The sequence below is a fragment of the Balearica regulorum genome, chromosome 3 (genome assembly GCF_011004875.1).
Source record: "Balearica regulorum gibbericeps isolate bBalReg1 chromosome 3, bBalReg1.pri, whole genome shotgun sequence".
In the NCBI taxonomy this organism is placed as follows: domain Eukaryota; kingdom Metazoa; phylum Chordata; class Aves; order Gruiformes; family Gruidae; genus Balearica; species Balearica regulorum.
The window spans coordinates 1,813,817-1,828,291 of NC_046186.1; the positions used below are offsets into that span (position 1 = coordinate 1,813,817).

The 14,475-nt window shown below is 59.0% G+C and overlaps 1 protein-coding gene across 5 annotated transcripts in view; it reads right to left on the reverse strand.

Annotated features, from left to right (window-relative positions):
* Positions 1 to 477: 477 nt before the first annotated feature.
* Positions 478 to 14,475, reverse strand: part of EFR3B (EFR3 homolog B) — a 36,718-nt gene continuing 22,720 nt past the window's right edge. For 2 of the 5 annotated variants that reach the window (XM_075750303.1, XM_075750305.1), the window contains exons 6-23: positions 13,491 to 13,640; positions 12,411 to 12,545; positions 11,986 to 12,064; positions 10,532 to 10,667; positions 9,853 to 10,014; positions 9,150 to 9,261; positions 7,341 to 7,392; positions 6,944 to 7,116; positions 6,212 to 6,287; positions 5,219 to 5,380; positions 4,764 to 4,895; positions 4,584 to 4,651; positions 3,016 to 3,143; positions 2,524 to 2,615; positions 1,944 to 1,992; positions 1,486 to 1,589; positions 1,246 to 1,295; positions 478 to 927 (exon numbers count right to left, since the gene is read on the reverse strand). In XM_075750303.1, coding sequence (XP_075606418.1) covers positions 822 to 927; positions 1,246 to 1,295; positions 1,486 to 1,589; positions 1,944 to 1,992; positions 2,524 to 2,615; positions 3,016 to 3,143; positions 4,584 to 4,651; positions 4,764 to 4,895; positions 5,219 to 5,380; positions 6,212 to 6,287; positions 6,944 to 7,116; positions 7,341 to 7,392; positions 9,150 to 9,261; positions 9,853 to 10,014; positions 10,532 to 10,667; positions 11,986 to 12,064; positions 12,411 to 12,545; positions 13,491 to 13,640 — 1,966 coding nt within the window. In that variant the 3' untranslated portion in view covers positions 478 to 821. Of the gene's footprint in view, positions 928 to 1,245; positions 1,296 to 1,485; positions 1,593 to 1,943; positions 1,993 to 2,523; positions 2,616 to 3,015; positions 3,144 to 4,583; positions 4,652 to 4,763; positions 4,896 to 5,218; positions 5,381 to 6,211; positions 6,288 to 6,943; positions 7,117 to 7,340; positions 7,393 to 9,149; positions 9,262 to 9,852; positions 10,015 to 10,531; positions 10,668 to 11,985; positions 12,065 to 12,410; positions 12,546 to 13,490; positions 13,641 to 14,475 lie in introns of all 5 variants that reach the window. The other 3 variants (XM_075750306.1, XM_075750302.1, XM_075750304.1) reach the window with 2 other exon arrangements.

Below are 14,475 nucleotides of genomic sequence, written 5' to 3' on the forward strand. Positions count from 1 at the left end.
CCACTGCGTGCCTCCTGTGAGCAGCCTGCCGGTGACCCAGGTGAGAAGCACGGCTCTTGGGGGTTTTCCAAAAAAAAAAAAAAACCAAAACAAAAAACAAAAATAAAAGTGGCTTTTCCCAAAGAAATCGTGTTTTCAAGTGACCTGGAACCAGCCAGGCTGCTGTGTGCCCCCACGCTGGGATGGGACGATCACTACCCCCGTGCTGCGCTGGACAAGCCCTCCGGCCGGGGCATCCGGGCACCGGGAAGCGCCCAGGGGAACTGGCCACGCGATGAGGGGGCTGCGGGACGACGCAGGGGACCGTACCCCCTCCAGCAACCTGCCTCAAGCACCAGCTCGGGCAGGCTTCGGTTTTGCGGATGCCGCAGGGTCCAGCACGCCGCAGCCCAGACCCCCTCCTGCCTTTGACAGTCTCACACCCTCCAGGTTCAGCCCTGCCCCTTGCCAGGGGCTCTCGACGGACGTGGGGAGGGATTCCCCGGGGACCAGGTTTGCTTTATGTCGGGAAGATGGACGTGCCCAGCGTGTTCCGCCCGGAGAGGGAGCTCACAGCAACTACCCACCTCCCCGCGCCGCTGCGCCCCGAGCCTCCCGCGCTACCAACCGCAGCAAAACGCGGCTGCGGAGGCAGAGGGTCACAAAATAAAAGTACGGGAGACGGGTTTGTGGTGCCAACGAATCTTGGGGTGGCCTCGGTGTCTTTGTCCCCACCCGTCCTGCGCGAGGATGCGCTCCCCGCAGGGTCAGCAGTCTCTCCCCAGGAGATCCTTCGGTGCGAGCTGTGCAGCGGAGCCTCTGCCCTCCCAGCACGGCCGCTCTCAGTACACGCACAGGTCCGGGAACTTCATCTCGTACACCGGGATGGAATGGTTTTGGGGCTGGCCGTAGGCAGCTGTGATGGTACCGGAGGGACTTGGAGGTGGCCTGAAAGGTGAGACATGGAAAGAGGTGGTTTACAGAGAGGTTTGGTGAGGAAGGGAAGCCTGGCGCAGAAAACGTGCATTCCTGCACCTTCGCAGGTCTCCCCAGTGCCACCGCGGCAGAGGGGAACCGGCGCAGATAAACCAGAGCCTGCTCCCAGCAACCCTGGTCCCTGCTGCCATTGCAAAGGCCAGGCTGGCGCCCATCCCCAGCACACGGGCCTCCTCGATGGGGGACGTACACGGCTCCCATTGCCCCACGGACAAGCACCGGCCTCGCGGTCAGGCACCCCACGCTTGGCACGGCGTCGCCCCGACTCACCGTATGGTGATCTCGAAGATCTGGTTGAGCTTGCTCTGCAGCAGCGTCGCCTGTAACACAGACACAGAGGCCGGATCAGCGAGGCTGTACCCGGGGACCACAGCGGTGCAAACGGGACAAACACCCCAGGAACCAGAGCAGGGGAAAGCGCCCTGGCCAAATTCAGAGCCGCATCGTCACCGTTCACCTCTCTGCAGCAGAGCAGCCGTGGGGATTCGGCGTGCCGCAGCCTCAACTCACCCGGGCGCCGCAGTGGGCGGCGATCTCCTCGAACGGGGCTTTCTGAAATTTCTCCACCACTTGCCGCCTCCGCTCCCGCTCCTGCTCCTCCACGGCGACGCTGTCTACTGAAGCAAAGGGGAGATGGCTCTCAGCTGCTCCCCACCCGCGGAGACCACCCCGTGCCACATCCCCACCTCCCCAGCAGACAGCAGGGATTTGGGCGTCACTAGAAAGCCAAGGAATGGCTCTCCAGCATCTGGTTTTTGACCAGCCCCCCCCCGGGACACCCCCAGGGCTGGGCAGAGCTGTGAAGCTGCCCGGTTGTCCTGTGACCTGGGTGCCATGCCGCCACGGCGAGGCGCTGGGGATCCATCCATCCGGGGTGCGCACACACGGACGCGGGGGTGACAGCACTCCTACACGCACCCCACGCCACCCTCCACCTCTCCCCACCACGGCCGGCTTCCCTCGCTTACCTATCGCCTTCTTCAGCGTCTCGTACGTGATCTCTTCCGCTGGTGCTCTCTAAAGGGAGGGGAAAAGCAGACGAGGCTCACCGCGCAGCACAGGACACCGTTCTGGGATCGCAGCAACCCAGAACCAGTGTCCCAGGCTGTATGTTTGCACCAAAACACAGCCTGTCCTTAAAAAATCAGGGATATCTTTCCTGGAAAACTGCACTTTTAAAAATGTTTCTTCAGGTTGGACTAGCTAGTCCTTACGCTTCCCCCAAGGCTTCCATAGCTAAGAAATGTGCACACAGGGAAAATAAATATGCACACAGGGAAAATGAAATATGCACCCGGAGAAAATGAAGAAATACACCTGGGACCTGCCAGCACCTGGAGAGGGGCATCGGGGGGAGCCGGGGTCTTTCTGACCCTGCTCACTGCCAGACGCGCCGGGGCTGTTACGGGCCCCTGCGCTCGCAGCCCGCGGAGCAATTACACGTGCGGCCAAATGAAGAAATAGAGAGAGTTTAACTGCAGGCTGTCAGGCTGCTAAAAGCACGCGGTGGCGAAGGGCTGACGCAGCCTCTGCAGCGTAACGCGGTACCTGCTCTCGCTCGGGGCTGTTTCTCGACTCCACCTCGACCTGCAGGGAAATGGTCTCGCCAATGCTCTTCCTCTTGGACAAGCGATCTTCATCTGGTGAGGAAGAGAAAGGGCAGAAGAGCTAATTGCAGCCAGCCCGGGGGCAGCGGGTGAGCACCGGCAGCTCCCAGGGAACACGGCCTCACGTCCCATCCCCAGGGGAGCAGTCCATCTAAGCCCTTCACCCCAATTCATCCGCAGCAGAACGGAGGACTGAGCCAAGCCCAGCGGGCTTCACGGCTCCTGTCCAGCCAGCCACGCAGGTGGCAACCCCAAGAAGTTCCCGATTACCCACTTGGTGCCTCAGTTTCCCCAAGGCTGCACCTCCAACAGAGAGTAGAAAAACAACCGGCCCACGTGTAGGACAAAAACCTCACCCCCCCATAACTGTGCAGAGTGAGGGACCAGTTTCCTCCCCTCCCAGTTCTCCGGGATGCCCCGGGGTGGTGCGTACCCGTCAGCTGGGGGATGTAGGGTGTGCTGAGCCGGTCCGAGTTGTAACCGCTGCCGCCCAGCACCTCGCTGATCTTGCTCTGCCAGAAAAAGACCTCCGGACCCAGGCGGTCAAGGCTCTTGCTCAATCTGTAGGGATGGAAGAAAAAAAAAATACGGAGATGGCAGCAGGTCTCCCGCTCGGGGAATGGCGCCAGCAGGGTCTCCAGTCCGTTTGGGTCAGAAACAGAGGGCTCTGTTAGGCTCTGATAACAAGTGAATGTCACAAACATCCGTCTTGACCCAAGCAGGGATGAACTGATAACGAGGGAACGTCGCAGCCGTCCGTCCCCACCGAGGACAGAACCTGCGGAGGCAGGATACCGGCTGGTGAGCCCCTGCCCCTAGGCCGGAAACACGCGGACAAAAGACCGTCTGTGTCCTGCGCGTGTGCGCCCGTGACAGGCCATCGCTCCGTCAACCTCAAAGTGTGTGTGGGGGGGGGGACGTAACTGTGAGACCCCCCAGGACGCCCACAACCCACCGACTCATCTCTGGAACGTTCCTGAGCACACACTGCGCCTGCTCCGTGATGACAGACCCCCCTCCTATGGGGAGCATTTTGGGTTATAAAAAAGGGGAAACACAAGTTTTCGGAGCACGTCCACCACTCCGAGCAGAGAACATGGCTGGATCCAAGGATGCTGATATCTTTTCTCTTTTCCTCCCTCTCTTTCTCTCTCTCTTCTCCTCTCCATCACTCTCTTTGTCTCTAACTTTGTTTTTGGGACATTAGGGTAATACCGGTACCATTTTGCTAAGCCATTACCTTTCATAGTTCCGCTAAGTTTTAAGTATTGTCATAACTTTTGCCAAGCCGCTACCTTTTGTAGTTCTGCTGAGTTTCAAGTAAATTTGTGATTTGTTTGAACCTCTAGAGTAATTGTCGTTACTCCCGATTACCGCGCAGAGAATTAAAAAGTTAACCTCGCCCACCGAGCAGGATGGGACAGGACGGGCTCTCATGGCTTCGCTTCACTCCAGCACAGCCGGACGGATACCTCACGCTATTTCTGCGCACACCGGCACAAAGCCGGGTTCTCGGATGGCTCTCGACCCATCACAACGGATACGCTCAGGGAGAACCAACCCTGACCTAGGGAACGGCTCAGGAGAACGGTGGTGGCACTCTCTGGGGGCAGAGTAAGAGACCTCACCACCAAACGTGAGCCGTGCCGAGGCTGTGCCAGCAGGAGCGGGACAGCGCGGCCAGCCTTGCCCTGGGGATGCTCAGCACGCAGCCGACACGTCCGAGCCGGCGGCACGGCAGGGCAGCGGGATGACGTACCAGATCTACACCCATCCTGCTGCCGGACAGGGGGAGGGATCAGAACCACCCCCTTCATGGGATCCTCCTCAGATTCTCAACAGGCTGAAAACCACTTGATGTCCACTGTGACATCCCCAGATGGGAAAGGAGACAAGCACAGGCAAGTGAAGGGCTGAGAAACCCACTCCCGCCCACGATCTTAGGGATGCCAATCCCTCAGGAGCAAGTAGCGGGGAAGAAGCTATTTTCCAGGCTCTTACCTGGGTCTCTCCACAAACACGTCTTCAGGGAGCAGATAGGGAGCTTCCTTCTGTCGCATCTGGATCACCTGCAGAAGACAAGCAAGGAGCCAAGCTGAAACCCCACGGGTGGCCAGGAGAGCCGACGTCAGAGCTGCCACGGACCGGGCTTCCCCCCCCGTCCCCAGACCTCCCTCGCACCTCGTGGATGTGCTGGCAGAAGGTGGGCACGGTGGTGAGCTGGCTGATGAGGTTCAGGTAAGCTGCACCGAGGGCGAAGAGCGCGCAGCGGTTGTACGCTGTCAAGTTATCCTCGTTGATCTGGGCGATTTCCTGCAACACAGACACAGCCCCATGAGAGGAGGACGGACAAACGTAGTCTCCATCCACCTCGTGGCATCACCTGCCCTCCAAACATCCCAACTTTTGGAGCTTGGGTTCGCAGCGTTTCAGAGGCTGACACGACAACTGGGGTCTCTCCCCAGCGCGTTGGTCTGATCCCGCCACGGTGGGAGAAGCTCAGAGCAGGTAAAGCACTTCCACCCCACTTCCTCAGAGACCCCAACTCCAAATGAACCCCCTTCCCAGAGGCTCCTTCCCGTGGCACCCCGGCCTGCCCGCCCCACGGCAGCGCATCCAGCTCCCCCCCTGCCTACCTGCACTGCCAGCACCAGGCGGATGAGGTCCACCACCACCTCCTCGTTAGCCAACTCGATGCTGATGAGCATCAGCATGCTGTAGAGAGCCTCGTAATGAGCCTGCACGTTGCTCTCTTCCTTGCATATCAGGTAGATGTGCCGGTAGAGCTGTTGGCCGTGCTGTGGGGACACGGAAGGATGCGGTCACCTCCTGAGCATCCCCTGCGAGCAACACTGCCATCAACGCAGAGAAAGAAAAGCAGCAGGGCCCAGTAAAGGGGCCTCCATCCATGCGGGAGGGAGCTGAGCTCCTTCGGACACCAAGGAAACAAAGAAAGTCCCAGGGAGAGGGAGCTGGGGCTATCAGGTGGTGTTTCACCACGCGACGCCGGACCCTGACGGGGAAGAGGCAGCGGCAGGTCCCAGAGCAGAGCCCGGGGCAGGCAAACAGCACTCGCAGCACCGAGCCCAGGGAAAGGATGCCTCTGCTGCGGAAGCGTTACAGAAATCACGGCTCAGACCACAGCAGAGAAATAAAGCCCTGAGACACGTTGCTTGACGGCAAGGCGTGGGACAGAGCAGGGCACACGAGGGTTTTTGGTTTCGGGGTTGCGTTGCTGCGCCCTGGTGTGTGCCAGGCAACTAACTGATCCTCTCTTGGCCTCAAGTTAGCTCCAGAGGGGTTCGCACCACCCTGCAAGTGTTTTAAGGAGGTGGGGGGCAGAAGAATAAAAATAAATAAAATCAGAGCACTTCGAAAGCCACTCGATAAATAGCTTTTGGGATACCAGCACAGCCTGGGAGACTCATTCCTTGGGGCAAATAGCAGTTTTAGGAGTCTAGGAAGGCCCACGCATGAAGCTCTGACGGAGATTGAATCCCACTGGCTTTTCCCAGGGACATCCCCAGGTGTAGGAGGCAGCACGGTACCCCAAGACACAGCATGGCTTGGGGAAACAGGTCCTCACACCGGTCTGCACAAGGACAGCTTGACCCAGACTCCGACACTACCTTCTTCATGAAGACGGTATCTTGGCGCGAGCATTTGTCCACTTTCAGCTTCAGGACCGAGATGTCGCCGATGGTGCTGCAAGGAAAAGCCAAGGGGAAGGGAAAACTCAGACATCGGAGGGAAGAGGAGCAATTCCCGCACGCCTGCGGAGCTGCTGGCCAGGAACGAGCTGTCTGGGAGGAACCGAGGGGGGGAAGCTAAAAGTGGCTTTTAAAACCCATCGGAGCAATATGGATATTCAAGAGCCCTGAGCCAGATCACTACAGGATTTCAGGGCCGCGCCGCTCAGGAACACAAAGGCAAGCGGACAGAGAAACGTGCGAGCAAAGTGGATCAGCAGGACAACAGCAAAACCCACGGAGATGTTTCCATCTGGGATAACGGTCACCTTCTTCCAGGGTAACACAGCACGGACAACGGGAGCGCCCAGCGGGCCGGTCCGTGGGGACGCGATGCAGCTGAGGAACCCACTCGAGGAGGTTGTTGCTCCTGCGCATCCTCCTGGGACCACTGTCTATCGCAGCACCGTCCCACGTATCTCTGGGCACAACCTCTCAGAGAGGCTCCCCACCATCTGGCTCTTAGCAGAGCACTGATCTGCAGCATTAAATCACCCCAGAACCGCTACCGGATTAATTAATTAATCCTGCCAGCGCTCGCAGCCCAGCAGATCTCCCTCCCAAGGCTGTTCTGCAGGTCCCCAGCCCTGTTGGGGAAGCCCTGGGACATACCTGATGGTGGAGAACTTCTGCCGGTTCCCGTGGCGATCGATGAAGCTGATGAGAATCTCCAGGACAAAGAGGCGGATCTCCGGATCCTCCATGAGGGCTGCGGAGAGCAGCCTGTCCAGGAAGGCGCTGGGAAGTGCCGTGAGCATGTTGCTGCACTGGAAGCCCACAGAGACCTGCAAGCATCAAAGAAAAAGGCAGGCAACGTGACAGTGTCACTTGAGGGGGGTTAAAACACACCAAGAAAGAGGGGATGCAAGCAGAGAAGGCTCAGTACAGCTTGAGCTCTTCCTAAACCACCCTGGGGGAGAGGACCCCTGAGCTCAGCTCCCCCACACCAGCAGCTGGGGACCCCACGTGTCTCATGGGGGCTCCCGCAGGGACGGTGACACGTTCATACCTGGAGGAGGGACTTCAGGAGCATTATCTGTGTCAGCCGATTGCGGTTCTCCCTGTCACGTAGAAACAAATGGTAAAATCCAAGTGGAAACAAAACAATCCTCCTCCCATATCCTAAGGATGGAAAAACCTCAAAAAGGGCAGGACCAGTTCCCCAAGAGCCACCACCACAACCAGCCGTGCTGCAAATGTCTCAGCAAATGAGCTCCAGATTTAACAGCCGGCAAAAAGGCTGCTAAAGGAACGATGACCATCAAAGCATACATCCTGCCATAGGCAGCGCTCGCATCTCCAGGCAGGCACAAGGCTCAGGACGAAGAACCGACCTCTGGTCGTCCCCATCCCACAGAGACTCCCAAGGGACACCAGGCACTGGCTCTGACCAGGCTCCTCACTTTTAAGCAGCCGAAAACCAAGGAGACGAAGCCCAAGCCCTCCTGTCCGTGAAGGTGCCCTTGCTCCTCACTCCCATCTTGCTTCTGGCAAAGCCACCGTGAACTTTGGCGACGTGAGGTTTTTTGATGCAAAAAAGGAAATCTTGAATTCTCTACCGTCTGAACTCAGTCCGTCCTAGCTCTGGACTGGAAGGGGACACAGGCAGGTCCCAAGGGATTTCCAGGCTGTCCCATCACTCACGACACGCTGCCTGTCCTGCCTACCTCTTGCCCAGGGACTCCGTTCCACCGCAAATGGCGGCACCCCCACAAGCCAAACTGCAGGCTGCAGCTCCTCTGCAAACTCCCGGTTCACCTACACACCGAGAGCAAGCACCATCCTTCGCACAGCGTCGGATGAGATTTAAAAAACTCTCCCGGAGGAAGCTCACGAGGAGCGGTGACAAACAGCCTGGCACGGCCAGCCTAGCGCTGAGAAGCCGTCCTGGGCCTACGAGCCCGATTCTGCTCCTGCAGCAAGGAGCCGCCCTGGCTGAACGGCACCCAGCACCCAGTGCGTCCTCCTCCGTGAATCGGGATCCAACGCAGGCGTCGGGAATTATCCCCACGTGAGCCAGGAGCAGAGCGTGTCTCCTATCTGCCGGCAAAGTCTCTCTCCCATCAGAGACAAGTGGGAAGAGCCTGACCGTACTTTGAAGATAAATATAGCATGAAAATCTGTTTGCTCCTTACCTACACGTTTCAGCGCCGATACCCTCGCTCCAAATAGCTCTCGTGGTCTGTTCCCACACTTCTTAAGCAATTATGTTGTTTGGGTGTTTTCCCTTCCTTCTCTTCCTCCACCGCCGGGTATAAATACCACCTCCCGCTCAGCGTTAATAACAGCTCGGAGGCAGCTCAGAGGGGCCACGCGCCAGCGGGGGAGAGGCAGCGATGAGCAGCCGGTCCCACGAAGCCGTACACGAGTTTCCCAAAAGCCGCAGGCAGCCCTCGCTGCCCTCAGACATCTGAAGTCACTCCCCTGAATATTATTTTTAGATCCTGGCTAGTTTTGGATGACACCCCAGGGACACGAAGAAGCGCAGAGCTCAGCTCAGCACCGCTGCCTGCGAACACCTTTCCCCCTCGATGCTCCAGCGTTTCAAGCATCACGTTTGCAGCGGACAGCAAAGCGTTTTAAACAAGGATCGCGCCTCGCTCAGCTTCCCTCGGTCTTCGGTGGAAGCTCTCGATGTTCAACCTATCCCATAACGCGCCCGCGTCCCGCTCTGTCCCCAAAGGCCACCTGAAGGTGGGAACGACTTCAGGAGCTCCCCAGCACTTTGGGCTCCATGTTCAAAGCCTGACACCCACCCACGGCGGGGAGAGCGGGGCGGGGGGGGGGAATGAGGAGGGAGGAAGGCATCCGTTCTCACCCGGCCTTGCCAGCCTCGACGGACTGCTGCGAGGAGGGCAGCGGCACCTTGTTCATGATGAAGACCATCACCTCAGACTGCTGGTAGGTGGGCAGCGTGCTGGCGAAGGACCCTGCGGGGACAAAAGCGAGCTGGCAGCGTGCGAGGCGCAGGCCGTCGCCCTGAGAAGCACCCGGTGCCGTGGGGGCCGTCCGCCCGCCCCGCTCCAAGCCGGCTGCCAGCGCCGCACGGCCAGGCTGGGACGGGACAAGGCCTGCCCGCATCCCGCACCCGCGGGCGGCTTTACCGTCAGGGTCGCTCGAGACCCATCAAACCGTCTCCCCGGTGGGGCAGCCCCAGGCAGGGTGATGCTGAGAGATGCCAACCCCTGCCTCTACCCCATCCTTTTTTGGGGCTGGTGCATCCTCATCCTCAGCGGCTGCAGCGGGCTCTCGCCTGCCCTCTTTCCCTCCTCTCCTTCCCTTCCTCGGGGTCTCCTACCCGGGGAGAAACGCGACTCTGCCTGCGCGACAGCAGCTCCGCCGGGGACGGCCGGGGTTGCAATGCCACCTGCCGATAACCCGCCACCGCGCTTGCGGCGCGCCGCAACAGAGAAATCTCATTTCCTAGCCCTGCTTTTAGGATGCGGGTGACTTTGTTTCGCTGCGGATGCACAAGGGTCACCCACCAGCACAGCCCGCACCTCCGCCGCAGGACACCCCACCTATGGTTTTAATGACGGCCTCCTGGAACATCCTCTCCTCGTGTTCCTTGATGATCTTGGTGCTGACGCCGGCGGTGCAGTCGTAGCTCCCCGTCAGCGCGTAGTCGATGCTGAGCCGCAGCTGCCTCAGCAGGGTGTTAAACACCTCCAGCACCGTCGGGCCTGGGGTGGCGAGAGGGGAGAGACGGGGGAGCGTTGCCGGAGGAGAGCGGCAGCATTCCCGACAGAGGTTGTACTTTGCCCCAGGACAGCGTGGTTTACACCTCCCACCACCCCATAAACAGGTTGAAAAAGACTTTGGCCAGACACACGGTGATTTTTAACCCGCACCAGCTTCCCCAGTTAAGACATGAGAGAAACGGCCTTCCAGGAGCATCGTCAGCTCAGCATATTCACAGCAAGCCCCTGAAAATCCCGTCGCCCCCTGCCACGAAGGCAAAGGCAGGCACGGCATTCAGCCCTTGAGGTTTAGGTCACTGCACATGGACACGGGTGTCACGCTTGGGAGCGCTGAAACGGCACAGAACAGATCCCCAGCACCCCTGGATGCTCCAGACTGGATCCCCCATCGCCAGCTCACACGCCAGAGCCCAGCCCGAACCTCCGGGTACCTCTTCACCGCTCCCACCACAATAAAAGGGTGAAGGGATGGACGGAGAGGATAAATTTATCCACTTACCAACAGATCCGGAGGCTGCGATCACCGCTGCCTCCGAGAGGACCTCCACGATGCCCGCGCGCACGGTGGCCGCACTCTTGCTGTTGGCATCCAGGTGCCCCAGGAGCTGCTGGATCACGAGGTGGGAGTGCTGCGGCTGGAAAGAGAGCACGAACGTCAGCGTGGGTGCTGCGTGCGCGAGGTGACAGCCCGTTTCTGTAACCCACACGGCTACCAGGGACGAATCCTGCACATGTGCCCAGCTGCACCAAGTCCCTGCCCGGCTCTTTCCAAGACAGCTCCGGATGCAAAATGAGAGGAGGCACCTGGGGAAGCCTGTTTTACATGACTGAGCAAGAGCTTGGAGCAATTTCCACGGGAAAAAACAATCTAAGGAGCTGTCCAGATCTAAGGAAATGGCAACAATTAATCCTGGGGATTTCAGGGAGAAGGGATTTGATTTTTGCTCCCAAACACATCTATACGTCAAAAGGGTCCCGCTGAGTTATTGTGACCTTACACCTCCCATATGCAGTAACAGGATTTTATAAAATCTAGTAGCACTGAAAAGGGCTGTAGGCAGTTTACAGGACTAAAAACAAGAAACGAGAGGAGGGGGCGGCGATCCGCTTTTCACCGTAAGAGTTGTCCAAGCAGAGCTGTGAAGCAAACTCCCAAGGGGGCGAAGCGGGGCAGCAGGTCTGGGACAGCCCCAGCAGAGCGGGAGGACGGTGGGAAGGCAGCGCCGTGCCCGACAGCACGCAGGCTCCCACGCAAACAGAGTTTCGTTGAGATCCACGTGGAAAAAGAAAAGATGGACCTTTTCTCATCACTTTGGGGTTTACCTAAACTGCTTTTCCACAGCCCCCAGGGAGAAGGGAAGAGCCTGACAGGTCTGTCTCTGAGCATCCCCATGTCTAAGGGGGGGGTGCTGGGCTGCAGGTGCTGTCAGGACGCCTGCTTTGCCCGGGGCACGTTTCACCCCAGACAGCCCCTCTCCTTTTCTGCAGGGATGAGGAGCCGATTTACACAGCAGCGATCTGGAAAAGGGCAGCTTTCCATCAGCGTCCAGCTGCTTCCTTTGGAGCGTTTCACAGCACGCCGCTAGCCCGTCTGATTCAGCAGGGCTTTGCTTTCCGCTGAAAGGGAGGGAATCGCTCCCGGGACTGAGATATCGGCTCCGTGAGCAGCATCCTAAACCACACACGGCTGGCACGCAGCCAGGCTAACGCCTCGCAACCATTTCCCCGCGGGACCCCCAGCCCACAACGCCGGAAACACGGACCGTGCCCGTCTCCAGCCCGTTTGGGAACACGCTCGGAGACCGAGCTCATCGCGAACGCTCGGACTCGACACTGCCGGGATGCGGCAATGCGACGGCTCTGACTCAGCCCAGCCGTGGAGGCAGACGTTCCCAAGCATGCACGTGCGTCCCCAAACCGGTGCCGGCGGCCAGAGTCCCGCCAGCTCCCCACCTGGATCGAGTACATGATGATCCTGAAGCAGCAGGTAGCAAAGATCTTCGGCTCCCAGAGCGAATGGTTATCCAGGTGACTGGGAAGAGATGGAAACGGAGGGGAAAGTAACTGTCGGTTCCCCGAACGCCGCAGGGGTGCAAAGCAGCACCAAGCACCAGGGACAGGCAGAAGCAGCAGGGAGGAAACAGGGGAGGGCAGGGACACAAACTCCTCTCCGGGATGACTTTTCTCAGCGACAGGTATCTATCCCACGCCATCTTCCTCATTGCATCCAAAAATGAGAGCTCAGCCTGAAATCCAGTGCCCATCTCCAGTACCGGGAGCCAGAGGAGCCCATGCCCTCGCCCCAGCTCTGGCTCGCCTTGGCTGTTTCCCCGTGCCTCAGTTTCCCTCGCGCCAAAACCGAGGGATGCCTGACTTACATGAGGACGGGTTTGATGGCGTTCTTGATGTTGCCGTACGCCGCTCGGCCCAGCAGCTCCCGCAGACACCTCTCTGCCAGCTCCGTAGGACTCTCCTTCTCCTTCTCGGTGGCTTGCAGCGGGGAGGGGGAGCGGCTGCGAAAGCAGAGGAGGGCGATGAGAGAGGCGCTGAGTGTGCGGCAGCAGTGGGGGAGAAGAAGCACAGAGCCCGGCCAAGGAGGGTTGGACCAGAATGGTCGTGGCATCTGCCCGCACCCCGTGCTGCGAGGAGGGGGGTGGGGGGGGTGGGCGACCCCTCGCACAACCCACTGCCACCCCGCAGCGGCCAAGCGTCACCCTGCCAGGCAGACGGGGCAGCTCCATGCCAGCGGAGCCCAGCGATAAAGCGCTGCTGGATTTGAGCCAGCTCAGAGGGCGGCATGGGCACACGGATTGTAGAGGAGGGGGACGCGCCAGGACGGCCCCGCTTGCAGCGCCGGGCTGTGCCAGGCAGCAGGGACGGTCCCCGCATCCCTGGGACTGGGAGGAGGATCCCGGTGCTGAAGTGGGGAAGGATCTTATCGGTGAGGACGCAGGACGTAACGTCCTCCCAGGGTGGAAGAGCAAAGCACTCGCGGCCCAGCACAAGTCACCCCGAACACGCACACCCCAGAGGAGATCCGTCCCCTTTTTCCACACTCGGGCTGTTTGGCATCACGCAAACACCAGGAATGCTTTTTCCGCCTTGATGCTTCAGTTTACAAGAAAAAGGAAAAAGGCATCTGCCCAGAAACCAACTTCCCAGGGCTGACACATCTCCCTGAACCTTCAAAAGGAAAAGCCCAGCAGGAATTCACGTCCGCTTCTCTGCTCTGAGCTTCTCACCGACGCAACTCTCCTTCAAACACCCAGCCGGTGGCAAGCACGCAGCCGGCGGGGGATTACGCCGGACGAACGGAGAGTCACTCACCGCGTTCTTCACGACCTGCAGGCACGAATCAGCCTGCAACGCCTCTGCCCTGCAAAACCTCGCTGAAAACAACCCCGGGGCCCCGAAGGCACCGGCGGAGCAGGGGGATCACGGCAGCAGCGAGCACTCACCTTTCGGCCTCCTCCACTTGCTGTAAGTTGAAGAGCAGCGAGGGCACGATTTTGTCCATGTGCTGTGGGTCCCAGATGTTGGCTTGGAGTTCGTCGTTCACCGTCTTCCTCACCACTCCTTGCAGGCCTTTAATGCCGGACATCCGGATCCTGGGGAACAAATTGACACCAAAATGATTGACTACCTATATAGCATATGTTATTTTATAACACGGTGAAACAACGGGTGAAACAACGGGTGAAACAAGGGGTGTTATCTTATAACACGGTATTTTATACACGGGTGAAACTGTGCAAGAAGTTAGAGAGAAGGCAGTGATACCTGCTGCAGTGCCCCAGTCCCCAGTTCCAGTCCCGGTATACCCCAGGGCAATCCTCCTGCCTCGCATCCCCGAGAGATGCAGCTTCCCGCAGCCCGACAGACGTGAGCGGGAAAGACTCTGAACCAGCTCAAACCATCCTTCCAGCAGCGGTCGGTTCCCAGCCACCGTCTTTCCTGGGAGGCTCCCGGACAAGCAGCAGCCACCCACCTCCGTGGCACGCACCACCCGAGATGGAGAGGGGGCACCGGCGAGCCTGGCCTCTCCGAAGGATTGGTTTTGGACCTGGGAGGTCTCCGTTCTCCGGCTGTGGGACTCATGGAGGGTTTTCCCATCTTCCCCACTCCCAGCAGCTGCAGAGCCGAGCTGCAACCACAGGGATGCTGGATGCCAAGGAAACCTAGGTGCTTTTTGACACCTGGGTCCTTTCTGGGTCCAAAGATCCTGACTCTGCTCTAAACAATAAAGTCATCAATGAAATTTTCCCTACACAGCAGGATTCCCAGGTCTGAAACCTCAACACCCGCTGCTAATGCCTGAGAAAGACAGGACGTGCTTATCTGCAGAAATAAATGCATTAAATAACCTGCTCTGAGGTCTCCCTAACGCATTTTGCAGATGAAATCAAGGCAATAATCTGACCGAGAAACAACTCTTGAGGAAGG